Below are 12,090 nucleotides of genomic sequence, written 5' to 3'. Positions count from 1 at the left end.
AAATTTCTTGTTAACAAACTATAGTTTTGGCAAGTCGGTTAGGACATCTACTTTGTGCATGCCACAAGTAATTTTTCCAACAATTGTTTACAGACAGATTATTTCACTTATAATTCACTGTATCACAATTCCAGTGGGTCAGAAGTTTACATACACTAAGTTGGCTGTGCCTTTAAACAGCTTGGAAAATTCCAGAAAAGGGTGTCATGGCTTTAGAAGCTTCTGATAGGCTTATTTACATCATTTGAGTCAATTGGAGGTGTACCTGTGGATGTATTTCAAGGCCGACCTTCAAATTCAGTGCCTCTTTGCTTGACATCATGGGAAAATCAAAAGAAATCAGCCAAGACCTCAGAAAACAAATTGTAGACCTCCACAAGTCTGGTTCATCCTGGGGAGCAATTTCCAAATGCCTGAATGTACCATGTTCATCTGTACAAACAATAGTACGCAAGTATAAACACCATGGGATCATGCAGCCGTCATACCACTCAGGAAGGAGACGGATTTTGTCTCCTAGAGATGAACGTACTTTGGTGCGAAAAGTGCAAATCATTCCCAGAACAGCAGCAAAGGACCTCGTGAAGATGCTGGAGGAAACAGGTTCAAAAGTATCTATATCCACAGTAGAACTGCGAGTCCTATATTGACATGACCTGAAAGGACACTCAGCAAGGAAGAAGCCACTGCTCCAAAACCACCATAAAAAGCAAAACAGCAGTTTGCAACTGCACATGGGGACAAAGATAGTACTTTTTGGAGAAATGTCCTCTGGTCTGATGAAACAAAAATATAACTGTTTGGCAATAATGACCATCGTTATGTTTGGAGGAAAAAGGGGGATGCTTGCAAGCCGAAGAACACCATCCCAACCATGAAGCACGGGGGTGGCAGCGACATGTTGTGGGGGTGCTTTGCTGCAGGAGGAACTGGTGAACTTCACAAAATAGATAGCATCATGAGGAGGAATATTATGTGGATATATTGAAGCAGCATCTCATGACATCAGTCAGGAAGTTAAAGCTTGGTCGCAAATGGGCCTTCCAAATGAACAATGACCCCAAGAATACTTACAAAGTTGTGGCAAAATGGCTTAAGGACAACAAAGTCAAGGTATTGGAGTGGCCATCACAAATCCCTGACCTCAATCCAATAGAACATGTGTGGGAAGAACTGAAAAAGCATGTGCGAGCAAGGAGGCCTACAAACCTGACTCAGGTACTGTCAGGAGGAATGGGCCAAAATTCACCCAACTTATTGAGGGAAGCTTGTGGAAGGCTACCCGAAATGTTTGACCCAAGTTAAACAATTTAAAGGCAATGCTACCAAATACTAACTGAGTGTATGTAAACTTGACACACTGGGAATGTGATGAAAGAAAGAGAATATTAAATAAATTATTCTCCCTACTATTATTCTGATATTTCACACTCTTAAAGTAAAGTGGTGATCCTAACTGACCTAAGAGATGGATTTTTTACTAGGATTAAATGTCAGAAATTGTGAAAAACTGCATTTGTCTAAGGTGTATGTAAACTTCCGACTTCAACTGTATTTGTCTGCTATCACCCTCACCTTTTCTCTCCTTGTCTCCAGGGGCTGTTTGTCCCTGTGAGCTCCCATTTCCTGGGTGTCATCAATCACAGTACAACTCTGTATGGAGGTCAAGTACACAAGAGACCGACCTCACCTCCATCACACTACAACCCTTGGAGGGACAGTAACAACCAAATCAGGGCCTGCACAAAGCCTCTCTGTCCATTGGGTGCTAGGAAGAATCTATCATTCATTCAAATAACATATATAGGTCACACATAGACTAGACATTCCCATAGATAGAATATGCATTACTGTAAGTGGGGTGGACATGATATCTATAGTTATCATGCCATCTAATGGTACATTTGAGTATGACTGCTGGGTCATGTTTTTACTCCCATTCCACTCCAATCCAGTAGGTGGCAGGATTTCACAAACCTAATAAACCTTTGCTGTCATCTAGTGGACATATTGCCCTCAGCTATGTTTAGACTATTGTGGTCCATGTTTGCTGTGTTCTATTGCGCTATGAAATAGATGACTCTCCTATTCGTAGCACTTTGCCCAGTCATATTCAAGATACCTTTCTAGGGGTTCTTATGCTTCTAGCCTTGATTTGCATTTTTGATAACATAGCACAGCTTAATAGGTGTAGTGGAATGATTTATGTAACCCCTCCCTCTTCAAATCAGGGTTGATTGGAAACAGCTGTTCAAAAGAGGACGTTGTATTATCATTTCTTTGTGCTCCCTGACGAAGGCCATGCAGCGGAAACGCGCCAGCGTCGTTTCCATTGAACATGCCATACAAATAAAGGCGTTTAAATGAGTTATATGAAGAAGTGCCTCGGTCCTCCTTTCTTCTTCAAAACCCTACAAACAGTTGATTAAAAGGAACAAAACCATGACACTGCAGCAAGATGTTTCAATGAAAACTTTAATCTTCTTCTAAAATGATACGATTATTCAGATGTTACAATTGTACACCTCGGCATGCTTTCTATGCCTCTCAAACGTCATTTTATTTCCCCAAATAACTTGCAGAACATTTAACAGTTGAACAACAGTGATTTTGGATGAAAACCTTTTAAGTCCCTGTTGGAAGATATCTGTGGGAGAAGAGTGTTTTTGGTTTGAGGTCCGATTATTTCAGAAAGTCCTTGTAACATCTGCAACATCTTTGTTACTGTAACATCGAAAGACTCAATATGGCACTAACCAATCCCTGTGGGGGGAAAATGGGGATTGGGGGAAATCAGTGTAAACTCAAAAGAAGCTAAAGAAATCTAGAAGTAGTAGTACCCAGTATGACCAGCAGCTATTGTTCTCCATGTCTGTACCGGCCTTATCAACGCCCTGTAGTACTGGGTATTACTGGGTTATAAGAGGGTAAAGGTCAGACCTAGGTCCGAATCGTTAAATACTTGAGGTGCACTTCATTTGGCTTGACTAGCATGCAGGTTGGGTGGAGTTTGCACTTTTGCTACTATTCTATTGGTTCCATTGTACCAGACAAGCAAAGCACACCTCGAGTATTTGACACAGACACCGGTCTGAATCATTATAATTACAGGTTATCTAACAGGCACACTGCGGAGACTAACTGACTACTGATAAGGTCTCTCAGTAGACTGAATATACAGCATTCCCACTAGGTTATCTTATTATGTTCTCTAAGGTTATTTCCTAGGGTTAGGGGCAGGCTGCCTTGATATTCAACCACACTAGTGTTCAAATTCATCTTCACAGACACTAAGAACGTTGGGAGACTTCAAGAGACTCTCCTCACAGGCCCTCATTACTGTGACCTCACTGTGACATCACGTCAATGACCAATCAAAACACAGGAAACGTTGTGAGAGGCAGCACTATACGACTTTTAGAGAATACAAAATAAACAACAACATTCAAGTAATCCCATGGTCTGAAAAATACAAAAGCAAAAGTAGAACCATTAAACACTTCAAACCTTACCCATATACTTAGGTATAAAACTATTCAAATCTTAACAATTATAATAACATAATAATAATAATGCCAGTTTGTGATGCCATTATTATGTGGTAGCAACTTCTAAGGAGGGAAGGAAAATGGCATGCACAACAATGTTGAATAATAAAGAACACAAAATAATACAAAATCATATCCAATTTATTCACAATAATCATAAATAATGGATGTTTGTCTCATAGAGATAGATAGAGGACTCATCTTTGTATCTGTGCCAAAATGGCATATGTGACTGCATGGGCATCTCCATTTTAGAGTAGTCAATTTTCTTCTCAATTTGTATTTGAAAAAAAAGTGAAAAGCTAGTATTGGTAATTTACCACCACCTGCAGTTCTAGAATCCTGAACAAAATCTTGTGTGTCGATAATTTATTGTGGCCACTAGATGGCAGTAATATATCTTAAAGCCATTTGCAAGCCATAGGCAACCCGATTTGAAGAAGTGGAAGACAATGCTCGGATCATTGGCTGAAAGTCCCAACCATAGGAATCCCCACCCAGTTGACTAAAAGAAAATGGTTGAAAACTTAATGGAAATGTCCATGCTAAAACGGGTTATATTCATTTAGATTCCTCAATCTATCTCTATGGTTTATGGCGCTAAGCACTTCCAGGCAGGGTAGTGGGGGATGGAGGGAGGCAGAACAACATAAAAACATTTCCATTTCCCAGGTCATATTCGACCACTGGTAGACGCTGAATAAATAAAACAAGGTCAAGTACTAAAATACATCTGTCTTGGTTTTCAGAACAGTCATCTTAACACATTACAGCTGTTTTTACAATACCTAACAGTAGTTTTAGTGTTTAAATCATATAAAGTCAACCAAACTAAACCCACCCCTTTGAGGTGTCCACAACAACAGAAACACAGCCACACACACACCACACACACACCAGCACGGTAAGAAATTGCACATTCAACACTCCTTGGTGCCATAAAGCACTGTTAAAACATTAATGTAATGTAAACATGAATAGGGAAATGCACAAAAATCATTCATTCATATTGCATTGAATATGGCTCAGATTTGTTTTTTTACTATTCTCTCTCAAGCAGCCCCCCACCCCCACCCCCCCACACACACACACTCCCCCTCTGTCTCTGCATCACACAAACACGCATATGCACGCGCACGCAAGTCTAAAAGAACTGAACACACAAACACACACACACTCCCCCTCTGTCTCTGCATCACACAAACACGCATATGCACGCACACGCAAGTCTAAAAGAACTGAACACACAAACACACACACACTCCCCCTCTGTCTCTGCATCACACAAACACGCATATGCACGCACACGCAAGTCTAAAAGAACTGAACACACAAACACACACACACACACTCCCCCTCTGTCTCTGCATCACACAAACACGCATATGCACGCACACGCAAGTCTAAAAGAACTGAACACACAAACACACACACAAACACACATTCTGTAGGTATGTACATGCTGCTCGGGTAGAGCTCTAGGTTGGGTGTGTAATGGGTCCCCGGGGCTGCATGAAGAATCAGTCCGTCTCTCTTTTCTTTGTCTGCCTAGCTGTCTGTCCACTCATCTCAGTCCCATACTGGCCTCCAGGGGGGGGGGGGGTTATGGAGGCTTAGAATTGGTTGTCTACAAGCCTAGCAGTGTTGTTGGGATAGCAGTAGTGGTATCCTAATGTAGCAGTGGTAGTAGTATGGAGGGTGCTGGGTGCTGTCCCTGCCTCACAGTGCTGCGTGTCGTTGGCACACGTCTGAATGATTCACAAAGGCCTTCTGGGAAATACATACATTGAAACTATGTACGCGGTTTAACCGTGGTTGAACCGTGTTGGTACAGTATGTAAGGCTGCAGGGCCACACTGAGAGAGGGTCTGTGTGTCTGCGAACCCTCACCTCTGATCCCTGACCCCTAACCCCCTGAACCCCAACCTAGCCCAGACCGTGGCATTCAGTGAACAACAGGCAACTCCATACCCCAACACTCCCATACGTTTACAATCAATCAATAAATAAATAAAAGCAATAATAAACAATAATTTCGATGAAACATTTTCCTGTGCAGGATAGAACAGAGTCTAAAACGCGTCAGGCTGCTCCTGTCTGTCCATCCGTCTGTCCATCCCTCAGTCAATCTATGGAGGTGAAGGGGGCTTACCTCTCTCCTCCATCTCTTATCCTCTTCTCTCTGTCCTCCCCTCTCTCCATGTGAAGTCTTCTCTCTCTCTTCTCTTCTCTTCTCTTCTCTCTCTCTCTCTCTCATACAGCAGTCTCTAGATCTTCGTGGGAGACAGTGGTAGGGAGCTGTTTGCTGGTCAGGTAGGAGGCCAGCTCTTGGTCCCCCGCATCACGAGCTTGCTCTACTGGGGTCTTACCCTGTGAACACACACAGACACACAGGTGTGTGGTTACTTACACTCGATTAAACAAACTCTCTCTTATGTGCGAGCTTGCCTTTGTGTGTGCAAATGTGTGTGTCTGTGTTTGTTTGTGCGGTGCGGTACAAGTGTGTGTGTGTGTGTGTACTGTGCATGTCCTGTCTGTGTGTGTACTGTGTGTGTGTACTGTGTGTGTGTGTGTGTGTGTGTGTGTGCGCGCGCACTCGCGTGTGTGTGTGTGTGTGGTAATTGAGGTTCTAACCTTGAAGTTGGTCTTGATGAGGGAAGCTCCGGAGTCCATGAGAAGACGACACACAGCGTGATGCTTCCGAGAGGCCGCTTTGTGCAAGGCAGTATCTCCTCTGAAAACACACAGGGGCACACACTTCACGCAAGCTACAGGCTGCCTGATCCGTTTGAGGCAGAGCAAAGTTACTTTAGGCACAGAAACAAGATTCATTCTTCAACGTTAGACCGTCAGACAGACAACAAAGCCATAAGACAGTGGGGGACTTACGTTTCTCTGTTGGTTAAATCCAGGAGCACCTTTGACCCTAAAATAAAATAAACAGAGCAAACATTTTAGCCAACATCAGAGGTTTGCCAAAAATCTCATTTGACGGATGCAATGAGAAGCAACACACACGCACACACTCACCGTGCTCCAGTATGAAGCGGACCACTTCAGTGTGTCCGTGCTGAGAGGCCAGGTGTAGTGCACTACAACCAGTAGAATCCCTCACCAGGAGGCTGGTCCCGCGAAAGAAGCTGCCCGACAACTGAAAGAGAGACAGGAAGAACACAGCTATGAGAGAAACGTCTGTATCGACTTCAGTAGTGCATATTATGTCCGGAAATGGCTTTTGAGCTATTTCTAGTAAGACAGTCAGATGTTTGCTAGGGAGACGGTCGAGGTATCTAACCGTAGTCAGGTCCCCAGAGGAGGCGGCCGTCAGCAGTGCTAAAGAACACACACACAAACACACACACACACACCACTCTCAGTTAGACAATGTTATAGGGTTACGCGAGAGTTAACAGAAATCACTCCCACTGTAAGACAGGGGTTTCTATCGAGGAACATCATGGGTTTTTAGAAATGTTCTTCTCTCAAAATACGTAAAATATCCCACCTTGTTCCTCAGACGTCAGAGGGCTCCTGTACCAGAGAAACAAATAGATGAAAAGGACTGCGACTCTCAACATGAAATAAAGTCAGAGTTGTGAGTGTGTGTGTGTGTTTGTGTGTGTGTGTGTGTGTGTATGCACGCGTTTACACATCTGTGTATGTGAGTGTGTGTGTGTGTGTGTCTCTCTCGCGCCCTCTGTCTCTCACCCAGAGTTGGGCTCCACCACCAGGTCAGGCATGCCTGTGGCCGGTCCCCCCGCTAGTCCATCGTGGTCCAGGATAAACACCTCTTCCTGGCAGATTTCCGTCACATAGTGCAGGTGCTCCTGGGCCTTGTCTATGCGGTAGAAACGGTCTGCGGACGTAGCTGGGGACAGGACACTTGGTTTAGAGAGCTCTCCAAAGCTCATTTACAGAAATGCTGATTCATGTTTTGACCCCTAGGCGAGTGACGTCACTGACTGATGTCACTCACAGTCCAGGAAGCTCCAGTTGGGGGACAGCCTGTGGGCGGAGCCAGGTCGCGGTAGACCTCGACACTCATCCTACAGAAAGGGGAGGGAAGGGTTCAATAGCAACTCACTGATAACATAGTCAGATATAGTAGATGGAAAGGTAAACAGACAAGAACCTGGTAATGCACTCGGTGGCCAGCAGATGGAGCCTGATGAAGATCCTGTTAGAAACAGGAGAGCCCAGCAGTGTCTCAGAAAATAGAACAATCGTCACAGCCAAATCATATTGGCGCGAGTGTTTGTGTGTGTACGTGTGCGTGTGCAAGTGTGTCACGTGTCTGTGTGTGTTCTCACCTCCTGTAGCCTGTCTATGTAGAGTCTGCAGGTCTCCAGGTCACAGTCCCCTCTCACCACCACAATCCCCACGGCGATCGCTGCAACACACACACACACGCAGGACACGCACATGGAGATTAGGGGCTGCTGCCTATACATAGACTTGAAATCACTGGCCACTTTAATAATGTTTACATATTTTGTATTACTCATCTTATATGTATATACTATCTACTGTATCTTAGACTATGCCGCTCTGACATTGCTCGTCCATATATTTATATATTCTTAATTACATTTATTTATTTAGATTTGTGTGTATTGTGTGTATTGTTGTGAAATTGTGAGATATTACTTGTTAGATATTACTGCACGTGCATGTGACCAATAACATTTGACTTGATTTGATGGACGCTTCAACAAAGACACGCAGACACACACTCACAGATGTCTCGGAGTCGTTCCTTGTCGAACTGTAGCCTGTCGTGGTCCTGCAGACTGATCCGGTTGACTCTAAGGCGGAGGCGCTCGGGGACAGCATGGGGGCTGGTGGAACACACACACGCGCACGTTGAAACGTCTCAATCAACATGACGTATTTCTTTATTCAATTTGATTCTCTTCAGTACCGGAAACAAACAGGATGTGTGTATTTTTAATTTTTTTCATTGATTTCGATCTAGCAGTGCCAGGATAGATTACACTGTGCTACATGTACTGTAGCCACAACAGCACAGAGCACAGAGCACAGAGCAGGACAGGGTGGACTCCCACAGAGACAGACACTAGGAGACAGCACACCGGCAGGTTAGAAAGGGTTCAGCATGCAGCGGCCACCATATACTTTCGACGTTAGACCCACTTACTGCACACGGTGCTCGACACACGAGCGCAAACACAAACAAATAACTCAACTCTCTCCTTCTCACTCTGTTTCTCTCCGTCTTTCTCTCTCTCAGACACGCTCTCAGACACGCTCTCAGACACGCTCTCAGACACTCTCTCAGACACTCTCGCCGGGTTAAAGTACTTACACAGAGAAGGAGTCAGGGGGAGCAGAAAGGCGGCGCAGGTCTGCTGCACACACTTTCTGAATACTGCAGTCGTGCACGCACACACAACAGGGCGGGGCGAGTGCGGGGGGGGGGGGGGGGGGGGGGGGGGGGACAGGCCCAGAGGGGAGTCGGATAAATATCAAGGAAAGAGAGAGGGACAGAGGAGCAGACACGAAGGTGAGGAGTGAGGTGAAGAAAGAAAAGACGAAAAAGACAGCAGATGATGAAGACATGGATGAAGCCCATGACAGACTAGAGTGGTAATTGCAGAACACTAAGGCAACAACCACTAAGGCAACAACCAACCACTAGCTGAGTAGCACCACACTGAGTAAAGAGCAACACACACACACAACGGCAGCAGCTAGATACACACACAGGCATTAGTGCTGTTGGGACGATCTGCTAACAGGTGGTAGGTAGTAAGCGGAACAGACGGTCAGAGGACAAACTAACAGTGTGAAGTGAAATATGATAAGACGAAGCCCTGAATAAAACCAAGAAAATGAACTGTGGGCCGTGTGTGCGGACCTCAGCAGTGAGTTTACACCTTGACAGATGTTACACTGACGCAGCGCCTCGTTTGACCCCGTATCCCCTTGGTGTATATGCTTCTTCCCAACAGAATGCAGCCACGGCATCAAAAAACTAGCCCTGGTTATCGTAATCGGTGTCAACGTACACTTTGACACATTCATAGTGTCCGTTCTGTAGCCCTGGGGAGCTATGTGACTCACTCGCTAGGGCAGGACTCTGAGGACTTTACCCAGGCCTAGTTCCACAGGGAGAAGTGTCCGTTCTGTAGCCCTGGGGAGCTATGTGACTCACTCGCTAGGGCAGGACTCGGAGGACTTTACCCAGGCCTAGTTCCACAGGGAGAAGGATGTGTGCGTGATTCACAGAGTCAGCTCAGGGATTCGAACCGGTGACCGCTCGGTTACTGGTCTCAACCGCTAGGCTACCTGCCAGTCCTCCAGCCATTCTCTTTTGAGAGTGTGTGTGTGGTTCACTCGTTGAGTTAGGGCAGTGAGGTCTTGATACCTAGTGCTATATTGGCCTATATCCTTGGTGTGTGTGTGTGTGTGTGTGTGTGTGTGTGTGTGTGTGTGTGACTCACTCATTAAGCAGGGGTACTGAGGTGCGTCTCTTGCTCTTCTGTACCATGTTGGCCTGGTTGCGTAGGGAGATCCGGAGGGTTGAGGGGGCCAAGCGACACGGCTCTCCATCCACCTACACACATGCGCGCCCAGACACACAGACACACACACTGCATATCAAATACATTCTGACTTGGGGTTGTGTCTCTGCAGCATGGGCCTGCATTGTATCTCTGCAGCATGGGCCTGCGTTGTATCTCTGCAGCATGGGCCTGCGTTGTATCTCTGCAGCATGGGCCTGTGTTGTATCTCTGCAGCATGGGCCTGCGTTGTATCTCTGCAGCATGGGCCTGTGTTGTATCTCTGCAGCATGGGCCTGCGTTGTATCTCTGCAGCGTGGGCCTGTGTTGTATCTCTGCAGCAAGGGCCTGTGTTGTATCTCTGCAGCAAGGGCCTGTGTTATACACCTGTCTGTTTGGCCCTCCTGTTAGCGTGCACAATTCTTTCCATTCTCCTTCAACCTCTCTCATCAACAAGCTGTTTTCGCCATCAGAGCTGCTGCTGACTGGATGTTTTTTGTTTGTCGCACCATTCTCTGTAAACCTTAGACACCGTCGTGCTTGAAAAACCCAGGAGGGCGGGCAATTCTGAGATACTGGATCCGGCGTGCCTGGCACCGACGATCATACCTCGCTCAAAGTCGCTTAGGTCACTCGTTTTGCCCATTCTAATGTTCAATCGAACAGAAACTGAATGCCTCAATGCCTGTCTGCCTGCTTTATATAGCAAGTCACGGTCACGTGACTCACTGTACTATCTGTAGGAGCGATCCATTTTCATGAATGGGGGGGTGTACATTATAAACTGGCCAGTTAGTGTATATGTGTAGCATGCACTGTAAACCCCAGTGTGTTCTCATTACTCAAAACCTTGGAGGAAACCCGTTGCACTTAATTTATCTGAGTAAAGTTCCTTAGAGTGATTTTGTAGTCATTACTCAAACCGAATGAGTCACTGCGACCCTAGAGGTTCCAGATTTGATAAGTAACAGAAATACGTAACACTCTTACTAAGTCACGCCTCCAATATCATTTCCCAGTATGCCTTGCCTTTTTAAGTGAATCGCAGTTACCACCCATGACTGTGTTTGTTAGTGACAGAGGCATGGTTGTTGAATTTGTTCATTTACAGTCCTGTGGCCTTCAAGTGAGTTCATAGTTGAATGTTACCATAATAATTAAACTCTTTATGACAATACATCACATGAGACCTTATTTTGAGGCCTAGCTTTATCCTAATACAGTGGCCTGAAACTCATGGTTTACAGGCCACATCAGGCCTGAAAGTTCCAGTAACTTTCCCAAAATTCCCACATTTTCTAAAAAACCTGGTTGAAGGATTGCCAGGAATATTCCAACTGGGATTTCTGGAAAACCTGAAAAACGTTCCTGAATTTTGCAACCCGACCTGCAAGTCACATTATGCTGGCTTGCAAAATGATGTGCAATTCCTATTGGAATCCAGCCAGAGTTAAGATATCCAACAGTTGTATTCACCCGCAGCCTGCTTTCATAATGACTGCAAGGGTTCAGTACAGTGTGAGGAGACTACCTAAGCAACTTCAACTGGAACAACCATTTCAATAACAGGTGCAAAAAAATCTAACTAAATTATTGGATTTGTTTAGAAGAATGTATGTTATTTATCTGTAGCATAAGATTAATCACTCAATGTACATGCAAAAACAAAGATATTATTAATGTTTTTAATTCTTTAATCTACCTGCATTAGAAAAAATGCTGGGAAAAAAAAGTGAATTTCTTATAATAACTTTTTTTTAAATGTGTTGCTGTGACTTCTCATTTAGTTTTGAGTCATACCACACAAACATTTTAGGTAATAATGACTTTTCATTTACTTTGAGTTCAACTTACTAGAAGTAGAAGTATTTGAGTTAAAAATGCCTTAATTTTCTAATTCCATGAATTCCATTGATTCCTATGGAGGACTGCTCCTTCTGGGGAGTGCCAATATGGCCGATCGGTGGCTTCAAAGCCTCTCACTGGCCAATAAATAGTATCAGCAATCCAGGGTTTAT

At 44.7% G+C, this 12,090-nt stretch overlaps 1 protein-coding gene across 3 annotated transcripts in view; it reads right to left on the bottom strand.

Annotated features, from left to right (window-relative positions):
- Positions 1 to 4,837: 4,837 nt before the first annotated feature.
- Positions 4,838 to 12,090, bottom strand: part of LOC139378706 (diacylglycerol kinase iota-like) — a 44,553-nt gene continuing 37,300 nt past the window's right edge. For 2 of the 3 annotated variants that reach the window (XM_071121121.1, XM_071121122.1), the window contains exons 21-33: positions 10,013 to 10,125; positions 8,875 to 8,937; positions 8,286 to 8,386; positions 7,859 to 7,938; positions 7,681 to 7,725; positions 7,525 to 7,594; positions 7,257 to 7,416; positions 7,054 to 7,079; positions 6,844 to 6,881; positions 6,579 to 6,699; positions 6,438 to 6,474; positions 6,183 to 6,282; positions 4,838 to 5,918 (exon numbers count right to left, since the gene is read on the bottom strand). In XM_071121121.1, coding sequence (XP_070977222.1) covers positions 5,802 to 5,918; positions 6,183 to 6,282; positions 6,438 to 6,474; positions 6,579 to 6,699; positions 6,844 to 6,881; positions 7,054 to 7,079; positions 7,257 to 7,416; positions 7,525 to 7,594; positions 7,681 to 7,725; positions 7,859 to 7,938; positions 8,286 to 8,386; positions 8,875 to 8,937; positions 10,013 to 10,125 — 1,071 coding nt within the window. In that variant the 3' untranslated portion in view covers positions 4,838 to 5,801. The remainder of the gene's footprint in view (positions 5,919 to 6,182; positions 6,283 to 6,437; positions 6,475 to 6,578; positions 6,700 to 6,843; positions 6,882 to 7,053; positions 7,080 to 7,256; positions 7,417 to 7,524; positions 7,595 to 7,680; positions 7,726 to 7,858; positions 7,939 to 8,285; positions 8,387 to 8,874; positions 8,938 to 10,012; positions 10,126 to 12,090) is intronic. The other variant, XM_071121123.1, reaches the window with a different exon arrangement.

The sequence above is a fragment of the Oncorhynchus clarkii genome, chromosome 21 (assembly GCF_045791955.1).
Source record: "Oncorhynchus clarkii lewisi isolate Uvic-CL-2024 chromosome 21, UVic_Ocla_1.0, whole genome shotgun sequence".
Classification (NCBI taxonomy): Eukaryota; Metazoa; Chordata; class Actinopteri; order Salmoniformes; family Salmonidae; genus Oncorhynchus; species Oncorhynchus clarkii.
The sequence above is the reverse complement of the archived record's forward strand: the minus strand, read 5'-3'. Positions and strand labels throughout refer to the sequence as shown.